Source organism: Moschus berezovskii, chromosome 14 (genome assembly GCF_049115385.1).
Source record: "Moschus berezovskii isolate FMDL1 chromosome 14, NW_MosBer_1.0, whole genome shotgun sequence".
NCBI classification, from domain to species: Eukaryota; Metazoa; Chordata; class Mammalia; order Artiodactyla; family Moschidae; genus Moschus; species Moschus berezovskii.
In genome coordinates, this window is record NC_142473.1 from 35,060,380 (window position 1) to 35,075,720 (window position 15,341).

General features: G+C 44.7%; 1 protein-coding gene and 1 pseudogene across 2 annotated transcripts in view; both read left to right on the top strand.

The window, feature by feature from the left end:
• The window catches only part of POU2F3 (POU class 2 homeobox 3), an 85,347-nt gene that overhangs the window by 25,525 nt on the left and 44,481 nt on the right, over positions 1 to 15,341 (top strand). For both annotated transcript variants that reach the window (XM_055423220.2, XM_055423221.2), the window contains exon 3: positions 6,695 to 6,729. In XM_055423220.2, the coding sequence (XP_055279195.2) occupies positions 6,695 to 6,729 (35 nt within the window). The remainder of the gene's footprint in view (positions 1 to 6,694; positions 6,730 to 15,341) is intronic.
• On the top strand, positions 4,210 to 6,606 carry LOC148775566 (melanoma-associated antigen B10-like; annotated as a pseudogene).

The window sequence follows — 15,341 nt, forward strand, 5'->3', positions numbered from 1 at the left end:
GTAAGATGTTTACAGTGTATATCATGTGATTTAGTACATATATACATGGTGAAAGGATTCCCACAGTCTAGTTAATTAACACGTCCATCACCTCTATATTTACCTTTTTATGTATGAGACAGAACATTTAAATTCTACTCTCTTAGCAAATTTTAATTGTTCAGTACAGTGTTATCAACTATAGCTACCATGTTATAGACTTCCCTGGTGGCTCAGTAGTAAAGAACCTGCCTGCAAATGCAAGAGACATGGGTTTGATCCCTGGGTCAGGAAGATCCCCTGGAGGAGGAAACAGCAACCTTCCCCAGTTTTCTTGCATGGGAAATCTCATGGACAGAGGAGCCTGGTGGGCTACAGTCCACGGGGTCACAAAGAGTCAGACACGACTGAGCAACTAAATAAGAACAACACCACCATGTTATACATTAGATCCTCAGACTTGATTCCTCCAATAGCTGAAAGTTTTTACCCTTTTTGCAACTTTTCCCAATTTCCCCCACCCCGCCAATGTCTGGTAACCCGCTTTTGACTCTCTGACTTTTTTTTTTGAGTTTGATTTTATTTTCTTTTGATTCCATATATAAGTGATCCTTGCAGTATTTACTTGACTTTCTCCGTCTGACTGATTTCACTTAGCATAATGCTCTCAAGGTCAATCCATGTAGCTGCAAATAGCAGCATTTCCTTCTTTCTTGGGGCTGAATAATATTCCACCATACTACATATATATATATATATACAGCATTTTCTTTACCCATTCATCCACTGATGGGCTATAACTGAAACTTTTCCTTAACTTGGCTATAGTGAATAATCCTGCAGTGAACAGGGGAGTGAACTATCTCTTTGATATCCTGTTTTCATTTTCTGTAGATATATACCCAGACTTAGATTACTGGATCATATGTAGATAGGCTTAAAGGCACAAAAACATATAATGTTAAATTTAAACATAACACTTACCACCTTAATCATTTCTTAATTCAGCCTCCTCTATCTTTTATGTGTACAGTTGACTTTTTTTAAACCTAAATATAAGGCTTAGATTTATTATTCCTGTTACATATTATCTTGTTGGTTTTTGCCTCCTATTAGAATCAACCAAAATATTTTCTAATCCTGATTACATCATCCAGCTTTCTGAATTAATTTTGCTTCCTGTTTTAAATCACCTCCAACTTTGATCAGCATCTATCCTGCTTATTTGCCTAAACTATTGATTATAGCCTAATACTTGGTTCCCTGTATGTTGGACTCTGGGCACAGTGAGTTTATTGGGAAAACTGTATGACTATAGGACTTGAGAGATCCAAGTTTTAGTCCAAAAATCAGAGTCCTTGAAGCTGTGTGACCACCACAAGGTGCTTCCCTCTGAGGCTGGACTTCAGTATCCTTCCAACTCTAAAAATAATGCACTGGTCCTTCTGGGTATCTGTCCTGCTTTGTTTTTTCCTACAAGTGCTGCCATCTTCCAAAGCCAGAGCTTGTATAATAGAATGTGTTCAGATTTCTGCAGATGGAGGGACCCGTGATTTCTCAGATCTGAATAGAAGATCCATTTCAGTTGCAGTTTCTTAGTTATCTGGATCAGTTAAACATGCATTCATTCAGCTCCTACTGTGTGTTAAATGCTGTTAAAGGCTCTCAGAGTACAAAAATGAGTAAGAAGAAATAACCCTGGCCTCTAGGAGCTCACAATTTCATGAGGAAAACAGACACACAAAACACTGACTCTAAAATATGTGGTAGGACTTTCCTGGTGATCCAATGGTTTAGAATCTGCCCCAGAGCAACTAAGCCCAAGGGCCACAACTGTTGAGCCCACGTGCCACAACTAGAGCCTGTGCTCCACGACAAGACAAGCCACCATAGTGAATAGCCCACCATAGTGAAAAGCCCAAGAGAAGCCACCATAGTGAAAAGTCTATCGCCACTAGAATAGCCTCAGCTCACCACAGCTAGAGAGAGCCTGTGCACAGCAACAACCCAGTGCAGCCAAAACTAAACATATTTTTAAAATACCTAGTTGTGTCAGGTATCAATTCAAAATCCAAGTCCTTATAACCACCTCCATGGCTGCCCTTCTGTCCTGGGCACTGCCCTCTCTTACCTGACCCATTGCATGGCCTCCTTTCCCCCTTGCTTATCCGTACAGCTGATTACCACAGGTTTATTTATTTTTGGCCATGCCACATGACATACAGGATCTTCCCCAACCAGGGATCGAACCCGTGTGCACTGCATTTGGAGCATGGAGTCTTAATTACTGGACCACCAGGGAAGTCACTGATCATGGCAGGTTTAAGCATTGAAGTCAATTCATGTCACTCCTCTGCTCAAAACCCTCTGATCACTTCCCAGCGTCCTTGGCATGAAAGCCAAAGTCTTCGGCATGACCTGCCTTCCAGAGCCACGTCATCTTGCCCTGGGCCACACCCATCCCCTTCTCTCCAGCCCTGCTGGTCTCATCACTGTTCCTCAGCAGGCAAGCCTGTTCTTGCCTCATACAGGCCTCAATCCCTCTGTCTAGAATGATCTTCCCAGACCACCCTGATTATGAACAGCCTCCGACACTCTTCTCCTGACCATTACTATTGCTTTCCATAGTAACTCTCTCTAAATGAAGTTGTGTATTTGTTTTTTTATTCCTTTTATGTCTCTTCAACTAGAAAAGAAGCTCTGTGTGGCCAGGGACTTCATCTTTTTTTCCAGCATATTTCAAGTGCCTAGAACAGTGCTTGGTATATACAGTGTATTTTGTGGAATGAATGAATTTGTTCTTTGGTCATATTTTAAAATTACCCACTTACAAGGCTACATTTACAATGTCATGAAAGAATTTTTTTTTTTAATACAAAAGCAGTTTTATCTTTAAGGCTAGCCTCTGCACACACACTATTTTCAGTCTTTGGGCCCTTCCCATCTTAGCTTCCCTCTCAGATTAGCTTATTTAATCTCAAAATCAGACTGCTATTCAGAGATGACTTCCTGTCTCACCTATTTCCTCTTTCTCGGAATCCCATAGCCCTTAACCTCTGCTGTCGTCTTGCCAGCCCAGCTGCTCTCGGGGACACTTCACAACCAATCATACAGGCAAGGGCCAAGTTTATCTATCATTTAGAGCAGAGCAGAGGGAAGGGGGCTTCAGTTAAAGCTCCAGATTCATTCATCTATCAGGTGCTTCTTGAGCCTCTGACCAATGTTAGGAACTACAGTGCTCTTTGAGGACAAAAGTGGTGTCATCATTATGGTTTTCAAGGAATTCGTAGACCAGAGGGAGAGAGAGGCATGCAGACAAGAAAAGGAGTTCTATGACATGTACCATAGAGCTGGTAGAGAGGGGAGGGGGACCAGCTTTGTAAAAGGGAACAGTGCGTGGAGGCATGGAGATGGGAGAGGGGTGGCGTGTTTGGATATGTGGATCTTTCCATGTGACTGGAGCACAGGGTACCTGGGAGGGAGGAAGGTGAGATCGTGAGACGCAGAAGACAGAGCAGGGAAGGTAGGCAGAAACCAGATCATACGAGGAATTATTTGTTATACTAAGAAATTTGGACTTCATTCCAAAGCTATTGAGGAACCAATGGAAAGCAGAATTGTTTTTCTGTATTAAAAATAACTTTGTTGGTACAAAGTGATAATGATCGTCTGAGCCTTCAGCGAGTCATAGTGTAATAGTAACATCAAAGATTGTTGATCACAGATCACCATGGCAAATATAATAATAATGAAAAAGTTTCAACTACGTCGAGGATTACCAGAATGTGATAAACCTGAATATACATTATTACATAATGTCATTGTGTTTAGGTTTTCTTTTTTCCTCTAGTAAGTTTTGTCATCCCAATGCCAAATGATTATCATTCTTACTTTCTGGAGAATTTCTTTTATTGTTTAAGTTGGAGTCTGCCATTTTATTAAGGGCTGACCAAGCCAAAGCCAGATATGAACCCTCTGCATTTGTGGCAAATCTGTTGTTGAGGACAGAGTTCACAATTGTACTCAATTCACTTTATGTAGAGAGAAAGCAGAAGAATTTTCTGATTGAAAGGTCTGAATTCATTCACATGTTCATTTATTCATTCATTCAACTGATACAATATTTTAAATTTTTTTTTAAGTTTTATTTATTTATTATTGGCTGTATGTAGGATCTTTATTGTGGCTCAGGCTTAGTTATCCCATGCATGTGGGATCCCTGACCAGGGATTGAACCCACATCACCTGCTTGGTAAGGCAGTTCTTAACCACTGGATGATCAGGGAAGTCCCAACGAATATAATTTGAACTCCTGTTAGGTACTAAGCCCAGTGCTAGGCTCTGGGTATGTGGCATTTAATATCATTTTCTTGACATTATAGAGCCAGTTATCCATGGGGCACAAAGGAAGTTTGTTTGGCAGCTCCTGCCCTGAGGAGGTATATGAATAGGAAACTTAATTTTAGCAAAGAATGGAAGCATTTCTCTAATAACAGGTGTATGTTTAAGCAAATTTTGGTATGTCCATAAATGGAATATTATGTAGCCATTAAATATGATCTTTGCAAGCATAGGAGAAAGATTTATGATGTTCCTTAATGGTGTAGGAGAAAGATTTATGATACTCACTAGAAAAAGCAGAGTAAAAATCTGTACAGAGTGGTATATATCAATTAGGAAAAGCAAGCATAAAAAAGGTCATGAAATATACAAAACTATTCATTATAGCTCTTTGCAAATTGATTTTTTTTGCTAAGTTTTCTATATCAAAAAGTTTTTTTTATTAAGCACACATTTAATTTTTCAACCGAACATTTACTATAAAGGGAAAAGATGAATAAAACAAAGAATGAAAGTTGAGGGACAGGTGGTAGAAACAGGGGTGACAGTCATCAACCTGACATGACTTAGATCCCATCAACCCTGGAGGCCTGGGATAGTGGAGGGACTTCTTGCCTTCGGGAAGTTCCTTGAGGATCTATGACTGGTCATCCCTTGCTTTTCCAGAAAGCCTGTGTCAGAACTTCTGTCTGAGGACATCTGGCAGAAGCATTCTGGTATGGCAAGTTCTCATCCCAGTTAGATTCTAGATGACCTTGGACAAGTCAGTCTCCCCTTTCCTTGACTGGTTACTCCCTTCTTGGAGAAAAATTTTCAAAGACTGGAAACAGAATAAACAGGAAGAGTCTGGCCACAGGGCAGGCAAGTGTACTATTTCAAAATAAAGAGAAGCTCAAGAGTCGTTAGCCCAGGGAGAAGCTCCAGGCTCTGTTGGGGATTACGGTCACTGAGTCACCTGCCCGCTTGCCTGCTGCCTTTGTTGAAAGTCATCATGCCTCAGGGTCAGAAGAGTAAGCTTCGCTACCCGTGAGAGACGCCACCAGGCCCAAGTTGAGCCCCAGAATCTGGGTCTTCAGAGAGCCACAAATACTTCATACACTGAGTCCATCCAAAGACGCCATATAGATGAGAAGGTGGTTATAATGGTGTATTACCCGCTGTATAAGTATAACATGAAAGAGCTTATTAGAAAGACAGAAATACTGAGAGAAGTAATCCAGATGTATAGGAATCACTACATTGAGATCCTCCAGAGAGCTGCTGAGCACCTGGAGATGATCTTTGGCCTTGACCTGAAGGAAGTGGATCCCTACCAGCACATCTACATCCTTGTCAACAAAATGGAAGCAAGCTGCGATGCAAGGCTGAGAAATCGGGTCGAGATTCCCAAGACAGGCCTGCTGATGGCTATTCTGGGTGTGATCTTCATGCAGGGCAATTGTGCTAGTGAGGAGCGAGTCTGGGAAACCCTGAATGTGATGGGGTTATATAAGGGGAGGAATCACTTCATTTTTGGGGAGCCTCAGAAGGTCATTACCAATGATTTAGTGCAGCAGAATTACTTAGAGTACCGCCAGGTGGCCAATAGTTATCCTCCATGCTATGAGTTCCTGTGGGGCTCAAGAGCCCACGCTGAAACCACCAAGATGAAAGTGCTAGAGTTTACGGCTAAGATCCATAATATGGACCCCACTGCCTTCCCATCCTTGTACGAGGAGGCTTTGAGAGATGAGGAAGAGAGTGCCCAAGCTAGAGCTTCAGCCAAGGCTCGCATTGCTGCCCTGGCCAGGGCCCGCTCCAGTGCCATAGTCAGCAGTTCCTCCCGCTCCAGTAGAGTCTGAGGCAGATTCCTTACATTGTTGTTAAAAAGAAGTTCATGTTCTGAGTAGTAGAAGGTTGGGGCAGGGCTGCAGACAATACTGTGCATAACATATTTGTGTTTTTGTGTTCTATGTAGTATCTTGGAAAATTTTAAAAATATTGTTCCTTTTAATAGAAGATTTAAGTAGCTTCGTAATCCAGTTTTCTGTGTGATATTGCTCAAACACTGATACTATGGGTGAGATCTAAGAGTAGGAGTTTTATTATTTTGTATAACTGGAAAAGTTCCACCTTACTTAGTAATTTGTAATAAGATAACATGGCAATGGATGAGGCATTACTTTGGAAATGTGAAAAACTCAGCCTTGTAATAGTTGTGGTAAAGAAATGGATAAATAAAAGATAAAAATTCTTGGTTTCAAAAAATAAAAAATAAAAAAATTAAAAAAAAAAATAAAGAGAAGCTCATCCTGACATCCTATTTCCCTTTAACTTAACTTTCAGTCTCTTCCAATCTTGCTAGCTATTAATTTTTTTTTTTTATCTTTTTCAGGAAATGATCGAAATGGCTTAGATTTCAACAGGCAGGTAAGGACATTCAGAAGAAAAATTTATTCTATAAATTTTAGGGGTCATTCATACTATGTCAAGTGTGGGGACACAAAGAAGATTAAGGGAAATTCAAAGGTGTTTATTCATAGACTCATCACTCTCAGGATTGGTAGGGGTATTTCAAGAGCTTTTGCAACCCCCATCTCCTGAATTGGCAGGCAAATTCTTTACCACTAAGCCACCTGGGAAGCAGACAAAAGGGTAGGCTTCAGTTAAAGACACATCTAGGTAAACTACGAGGAAGGACTTGCAGCCAATGAGCTTTATCAAACACTGGAAGAGCTACCAAGGGAAGGAGGCTGTAGAATAAGCTTCTTTCTCAACGTCCTTAAAAATAAGACAAGGACTTCCCTGGTGCCTAAGATCTAGTACCTAGGACTCTGAGTACCCAATGCAGGAGTCCCAGGTTCCATCCCTGGTCAGGGAACTAGATCCCACGTGCTGCAACTAAAGATCTTCAACTAGGATCCTGTGTGCCCCAGCTAAGCCCCAGCTCAGCCAGATAAATAAGTATTTATTTAAAAAAAAAAAAAGGTGAGACAGATTCTCATCTAAGGGATAGTTTGGCCAGGTGTGTTTCCAGGGCAAGAGGATGGAGGATACACCTGAGGATTCTGTGACCATGAAGGAGCCCTCCATGGTTGGGGTGTGGCCCGTTGCCTATTCTTTCTGAGCATTCCAGCCCAGGGTACACCTCTCACGGTCCCTTGGATGAGATGTGCAGGGAGTAGCCCGTCCACGCCAAGACATGGCGACACTAGCCCAGCCTGGAGGTGGCCCGCTCCACAGGACTGGTGGGTTTGGCTGCCTGTGTGATCTTTTTGAAGCTGGGGAAAACCTTGCACTTCGGACAAGGCTAGGGGCAGCCCCTCTGGGCCCAGCAGCCTACCGAGAGACCCCTGATCCTTTGAACTTGTTTAGGGATAAGGTTTCCTCACCAGTTGGGAGAAAGTTTCCTGGTTTCTGTCTGGGGAGGACCTCACTGGAGTTTGCTTCTCTTGGATGAGCCTCATCAGGGCGGAGAGGAGGGCAATCCCACTCTCCCCTGGGAAGGGTTTTTGCATTTCTCATACTGACAAGAACACACACGAGCAATTTTTTCCTTTTTTTTTTTTTGTCTCTTTCAGTGCACAGGCTTCTCTGTTTGTGTTACCCAGGCTCCAGAGTGTGTGGGCTCAGTAGTTGTAGCATGAGGGTTAGTTGCTCCATGGCATGTGGGATCTTAGTTCCCCGACCAGGGATCGAACCCACATCTCCTGCATTGCAACATGGATTCCTAATCGCTGGACCGCCAGAGAAGTCCCACAAGAGACCTTTTCTTTAAATGGGTGGGAATTTTGGAGTAAGAAAGGCTCTGCTGGTCACACTCCTTTACACACTTAGACTGGCGCTCACCTCTGTGCACAAACACAGACATCCACGCCCTCCCTAAGAATCCACCTGGCTGTTTCTCATTCTGCCTTTCAGAAGCACCCACACCCTCACGTTCACACCAGCTCACCTGCAGACCTGCAGGTGGGCGCTAGAATTTCTCAGGTCCCTAGATTGACAGTGATACCTCGAGCTTCATGACAAGGGAAGTAAACCAACATTTGCAGATCCTCAGGCAGTGGGCAAGGTGTTTCTGACACTTTATCTCATTTGATCCTCACTATTCTCACCTTACATAGGTAAGGAAATCACTTCCCAGGCAGCCCCACCTGATTTGGGGAAGGGTTTGAGAGGTTAAGTAATTTGCCAAAGGTCACCCACATTGGTTAACTGGCAGAGCCAGGGCTTGAACCCACATCTCTTTGACCCCCAAGCTCATTTTTCCCATGATTCCTTGCAGCACCCTCTTCCTCAGTCCCTCAATTCCCCTCTCCCTGAAAATGCACACCGTCCTTAGGGAGAGGCCTGGGAGCCAGCGGCTGAGCGTGACCTCACTGTGACTAACCTGGAGGAAGTGGGAGGTGGAGGGAGCAGGGAGGGGAAGAAAGAGTGTTGTGTAGGAGTTGTCTTTGTGTCTGATACCAAGAAGGGTTGGCGGACGCGGGAAAGCAAAGGCTAAGCCGCCGCGTTTAGTGAAGCTCTGGTTGGAAGACCCCAACCCTGTTGGTGCCATGGGGAATTGCAGCCAGTCTCTGGGTACACTGTCTGCCATCTTGAGATTGCATGAACAAGGGATGCTTGCTCATCAGGAAGTTTTGTGCTGAGCCTGTTAACTTCCTGATCCCAGGAAAGCAGCCTGAGCCTGTTTGGGAGATAATAGTGAGCTGACCCAGAAGCAGGGCCACCCCTAAGTCCCTCAGAAAGATTAATTCAGAGCCCGGAGGCAACAGGACAAGGCCAGGTCCCTGGACAGGGAGCCGAGGTCCTGAGGGCCGGTGCTGTTGGCACCGTACACAATCCTCTTCTCCTTTCTGGGCCTCAGTGTCCTCATGAATAAAAGAAAGATGTTTGCATGACATGGTCGCCAAAGCCCCTGCAGTCTGTATGTTATGGTCCCATCAGTTTTCTGATGCCATATTCTGTTTGGTTATGCTTCCACATTCCTTTCATGTTTTTCTTTGAAGAGAAACAGGGAAGAGAGTGTCCATTTCTTTACCCCGAGCTGTAGAGAGTGAGGAGAAAATGTCACATGAAATCTTTCCAGCCTTTATGATCTCGTGTGATCCAGAGAAAAGAATCTTTTTGAAATTTAAGGGGCAGAGACAGAAGGACCCAGCAGGCTGGATCTGGGGCTAACCATTCATTCTTTGAATACTTAATCATTCCTAATGGCTAGATAGAGGGTGTCATTTGTAAGATGATAAATTGCCAACGGAGTCTGTAGTGAATTCTGTTAAGACAGAAGAGCACTGAGCTCTGAGACACTGCACAAGGATGTCACCATAGAGATGGTGTCCAAAGTGGGTGACAAGGGAAGAGTAAGGGATTTGACTGGCAGAGAGGAGCAACAAGAATATTCTTGTTGCTGTGAGAGTGAAGTCTCACTACATAAAAGGAAACTGTGAGAAGGTCAGCATGGGATGTGATGGTGGAAGATGAGGCTGGACAGATTGTGCAGAACTGTGAATGCCCAGCAAGGAAGTTTGGGTCTATCCTGTGGACAGTAGGGAGTCACTAGGATTTTTCAAACAAAACTAGTTTCACTTAATGGAAGAGTATTAGAAGGGGGTATGAGTGAGGAGGGAGGAAAGATGAATGGGCTGATATGAGAGAGGCCAATGGGATGCTGTTGAGGTAGGAGGAAGCGGGCAATGCCAAGGAGGGGGATTAAGCACACAGACATAGAACCAGATGGCCTGCATTTGAGTCCTGGGCTTTACACTGCCTGGCATTGTGACCTTGTACAAGTTCTTCAACTTCTGTATTTCTCTGGAGAGAATACTGGTACCTATTTCACAGGAGTGTTGTGAGTGTGTGTATGGGAGTGTACCTCTTTGACAATGTCTAGAATATATATATACTGTATAGGTATTTGCAGTTGTTATTCCTATGTCAGTAAGCATGAAGAGAGTCCAATTGGGGAGATATTTCTGGTATACAATCAGGAGGATTTTGGCAACAAATTGGAGATGGGCAACAAAGGAAGGAGAAAGGTCTGGCACAATTCTTGTGTTTCTGGCTTGGATGCTGAACATTAGTGGGGCTGTGATCAGAGATCAAGAGGATGGGAGGTCCGGCCAGTTTGTCCAGATGATAGAGGAGGAAGAAGGGCAGATAATGGTCTATAGGTACTCAATACATGATGAGAAGCTCAGACCCAGAGCCAGCAGACAGGTCAGGATGCATACCGAGGAGTCACCATTGAATGGTGTTAATCCTAGTGATGGGAAGGAGCGAGGTCACCTTGGGAGGTGGTGCAGACTGGGATGAGACTCCAGAGAAGACCCGGAGAGAAGGAACATGTCAGGGACAGGCTGATGAACAGGTCCCCCTAGATGAGACTAAGACGGAGTGGTGAAAGGGACGGACGGAGAGCCACACCCACAAATGAGAGATTTTCACGAAGGCGGGGACAACGGATAGCGTCAGAGTGCATGGAGATGTTGGACAGCCCCAACTGGGAAGCGGCCATGGTCTGGCAGTGAGGTGAACAGTGCTGGTCTCATCGTGGCATCGTGATGAGGACAGATGCCAGGTTGCTATGGGGTGCGGGGGGAGGGGAAGAGGGGTTAGGAGATGATGGAGATGAGGACTACAAAATTCCCTTCCAAGGAGTGGGATGATGAAAAGGTGGAGATGTTGGCCAAAGATGGAGACAGTGTGAAGAGAAGGTTTGGGGGGATGAGGGAGGCTTTGGTGGGCTGTGGGCCTGGGGAGAGATAGGAGATGCGGTAGAGGAGACAGAAGGCGAGAACATAGATGGAGGATTTAGCCTAGAAGATGGGGGAGGGAGGGCTAAGCACGCTGTCAGTGAGTTCAGGAGCCCGAGGGACAGCCTTCCACTCACGGAGTTTCTCCCCTTCCACTTCCTGCTCTTTGGACCAACAGCTAATTCCAGAAGAACATTGGGAAGTATTCTTGACTCACAGGTCTTGGAGGGCCCGCAGTGACACAGGCACACCTGGGCAGCCTGGCGCCGCTCTGTGCTGATGGCTTCTGGCCCCTTATCAATCCAGGGCCATGGGTGTCCGTCAGAACCGTCAGCACGGTGTCTCCACCTGTGCTGGGGAATGCTGTCTGGCTGGAAGCCTTCACCAAAGCTCTCTGAAGCCAGAAGAGAGTCTGAAGCAGGTTGACCAGGTATCTTTGTCTCTGAGCATCCTGCCCCCAGAGCTGAGAGCCAGCAACCTGGGGTTCTGTCTCAGCCCCAGGCCTGGCAGTATTCTCAACTCATCTGCTCCTACAGCAGGAGGAGCATCCCTTGTGGCTCAGCTGGTAAAGAATTCACCTGCAATATGGGAGACCTGGGTTCAAAAAGGCTACCCACTCCAGTATTCTGGCCTAGATAATTCTATGGACTGTATAGTCCATGGGGTTGCAAAGAGTCGGACACAACTGAGTGTCTTTCACTTTCACTAAGCCACTTGAGTAGTAATTGGGCTTCCCTGGTGGTTCAGACGGTAAAGCGTCTGCCTGCAATGTGGGAGACCTGGGTTCGATCGCTGGGTTGGGAAGATCCCCTGGAGAAGGAATGGCAACCCACTCCAGTACTCTTGCCTGGAAAATCCCATGGACAGAGGAGCCTGGTAGGTCATGGTCCATGGGGTCACAAAGAGTCGGACACAACTGAGTGACTTCACTTTCACTTTCCATGATGGAGGCAGGATCAGAGTCTCAAGCTGGGGCATGAAGGTCTGCAGTGAAGACATAGTGAGTCTTCCCCCAGGCACCCAGGGAGCAGCCCCAAGGAAGGCCAGCCCCACTATAGCTGAGTACCAGAGGGTGAGGGGGGGAATTAATTGACCATGTTTGACCATTTAGTCCCACAAGCCTGTGCCTAGCTGGGTAGTGAGGAGGAGTCAGAGAAGGGTAGAACGAGGTCCCTGCCCACAAGAGCTCCCAGTTGGTGGGAAGAAAACGTAGTGGAAGATGCAGGGGGTTGGAGGGAGGCAGGGCAAGAGAAGGGAGAGAAGGGGGCCCCTGCGTTATACTGATGTCAGTGGGGCTGATTCAGAGAGTCTCAGAAAGGGATAGAGCATAGGGATAGAGCTAGGGATAGTGGGCCCAATAAGCTGGAGGGAGACTCTGAGATCTCCTTGTAAAAGACCTCGGAGGATGGGAATTAAGGATCGTGAAACTCTTGATCCTCTGAGGCTTGTTTCCACCTGCGGCAGAATCCAGCTTCTGGTCCTGTACTTCCAGGTGGAGGCAGGATTGTTGATGGTGGATGGGCAGGCTAAGGGAAGAGATTGAGGAGCTAGACAACTATATTTTGCTCAACCCTAAGCAGTAAGGTTCGGAGAAGGCAATGGCAAGCCACTCCAGTACTATTGCCTAGAAAATCCCATGGATGGAGGAGCCTGGTAGGCTGCAGTCCATGGGGTCGCTAAGGGTAGGACACGACTGAGCGACTTCACTTTCACTTTTCACTTTCACACATTGGAGAAGGAAACGGCAACCCACTCCAGTGTTCTTGCCTGGAGAATCCCAGGGACGGGGGATCCTGGTGGGCTTCCGTCTATGGGGTCGCACAGAGTCGGACACGACTGAAGTGACTCAGCAGCAGCAGCAAGCAGTAAGGTTGGGTTTTAGTATGTTGACCTATGACATCCCTCTTTTTCCCCCACCCAGATACCAAAGCAATTGAAAAACACAGATGCAGGAGTCAGACAGATAGAGCTGCAAGGGAGACTAGATTGTTTTTAACTCTGTGTGCTTTTATTGCCGAAAAGAAAGTCAAACTTTTACCCTAGGAAGCATTGCTATAAAGATCATTTAACAGGGACTTCCCTGGTGGTCCAGTGATTAAGACTCTGTGCTTCCAATGCCAGGGGCGCAGGATCGATCCCTGGTCAGGAAACTAAGATCCCACATGTTGCATGGAGCAAATAAATAATTTAAAAAAAATCATTTAACAACAAAATTATAAAGACAGAGTAATGACAAAGATAGTGGTTAATTCTATCAGAGAGCTTAGATGGACAAAATATATATAGTGAATATCAAAACCTATCTCTTATTTCTTTGTCAAACAAGAGAAGAAGGACAACAATACAGTATTACTTTTAGGTGATATCCTTTATAAAGGTACAATTTATTTAAAAAAAAGATTGCACTTGAACAATAGGCCAGAACTTACTTTCAATTAACTGGTTGGGGGACGTGGTTTTGATGTGTTGCCATAATGGACTTTCAAAGATATTGCTCCAGAATTAAATACATCCACCCAGCACACATAGAGTTGGTGGAGAACAGACTTTATAGTACCCTCCTAGCCAACAGGCAGGTCCCAGAAGGGACCAAGTCACATATATCCATTTCGTTCTAAACCTGTGCTTCTCAGCCTTATCAGATCCAATACCCCTTGTAACAGGGTGCTGCTATAAAACCCCCTTAATATCCTAGAATGAGACCTATAGAAAACATACCTAAAAATAAAAAATAAAAAAATAAAGACAAAAAATAAATAAATAAAAATAGAACTATAAAAAAAAAAGAAAACATACCTAAAAATCAGTAGAATAATTTGAATAAGGATTCAAAGGAGAATGAAAAAAAATTAGATAATATATATTTCAGCAAGTAAATCTTCATGACAGCTCCCCCAGAAGGTTTGATGAGATAATATGATGTTTATATGAATGGGACAGACACAAGTACAGACTGATATTGGTATGCTGTGCTGGCAGCTCAAAAGCCATGATTTTCCAAAATGTTAAAAAAACTCTTGATAAACTTCCAAACAAAGTAAAATATAATCTTTCTTCAATTTATGCAGAAAACGGCATCCCAGAAAAAGGCAATGCATATTAAAAGTGTGCAAAAAGTACAGTGTGCCCACCTGAAAACTGGAATTGGGGTCTTCCCTAGCAGTCCAGTGGTTAAGACTCACACCTCCAGTCTTCCAATGCAGGGGACGTGGGTTCAATCCCTGGTTGGGTTCGATCCCTGATTGGGAAACTAAGATGCCACCTGCTGCATGGAGCAGTCAAATGGAAAAAATAAAAAATCTGGAATTGGGTTCTAGGCTCGTGTGATTATAGGCAGGCTATTTACTGACACAAGTGTCTGGTGGGTATTTGAAAGCCAGATACAAGTTGTACAGAAAACAAACAAATGTTTCTTGGCTATTACCGTCTTCTGCATCACAGGATGTCTAGAATGTCTGTCCTCTGCCTGGTAAATGCAAATAGAACCTCCTAGTTATTAAGACAGAAAAACCGCCACACAGATTTCAGACAATGACTTTCAGGTTTGCTCCCCCGCACCCCCTCATGAGGACAGCTGACCTAGACTCACCCGGGACACAGAGCACTTCTACAGGAGGTGGAGGGCAAGGTGTTTCTGTGGCTATGATCCTTCCACACAGAAAGACAAGGGAGTGAAATATGGAGGCTCCCCAGCACTGGGAAAAGTTACCCCCAAATAACCACACACAGACCTGCCCTCAGAGAACTCGCTTGCTATTCCACAGGGAGACAGGTCTGAAAAGTGCCTTAAAATGTCAAAACAAGGGGTATGTAAACCAGTGCAGCCTGAACAGGGGCTAAGCTGGGCTTGTTGAGTCACAGGGTAGATGGAGGACAGAATTCTGAGGCAGGAGATGGTTGGTGAGACAAAATGACTCCTTTCTCTAAAGTGACTCCCCCATCATAGTCAAGATAATATAACAATAGGAATATTCATTAGTAGTAAGTATTTATTATCATTAAATGATAATAAACCCTGCCTGTGCACAGGTGCTGAGTGCAGTGTGCTTTGTTTTCATTGTTCCTTTTATTACTTAGAGCACTCCTGTGAGGTCTTTGGGATCATTCCAATTCCATAGATTAGAAAACTGAGGCGCTGAAAGGTTAAGGAATTTTCCCAACATCACTTCATCCAGAAGGAGAGAATTTAAAGCTCGACCATCCAAACTCCAGACTCCATGCTTCTTCTGCTCCGTGGCCCCTCTTGTCTGGGAGGAGGTGGTCCCATGTAGTGGTTGAGCCAATTGT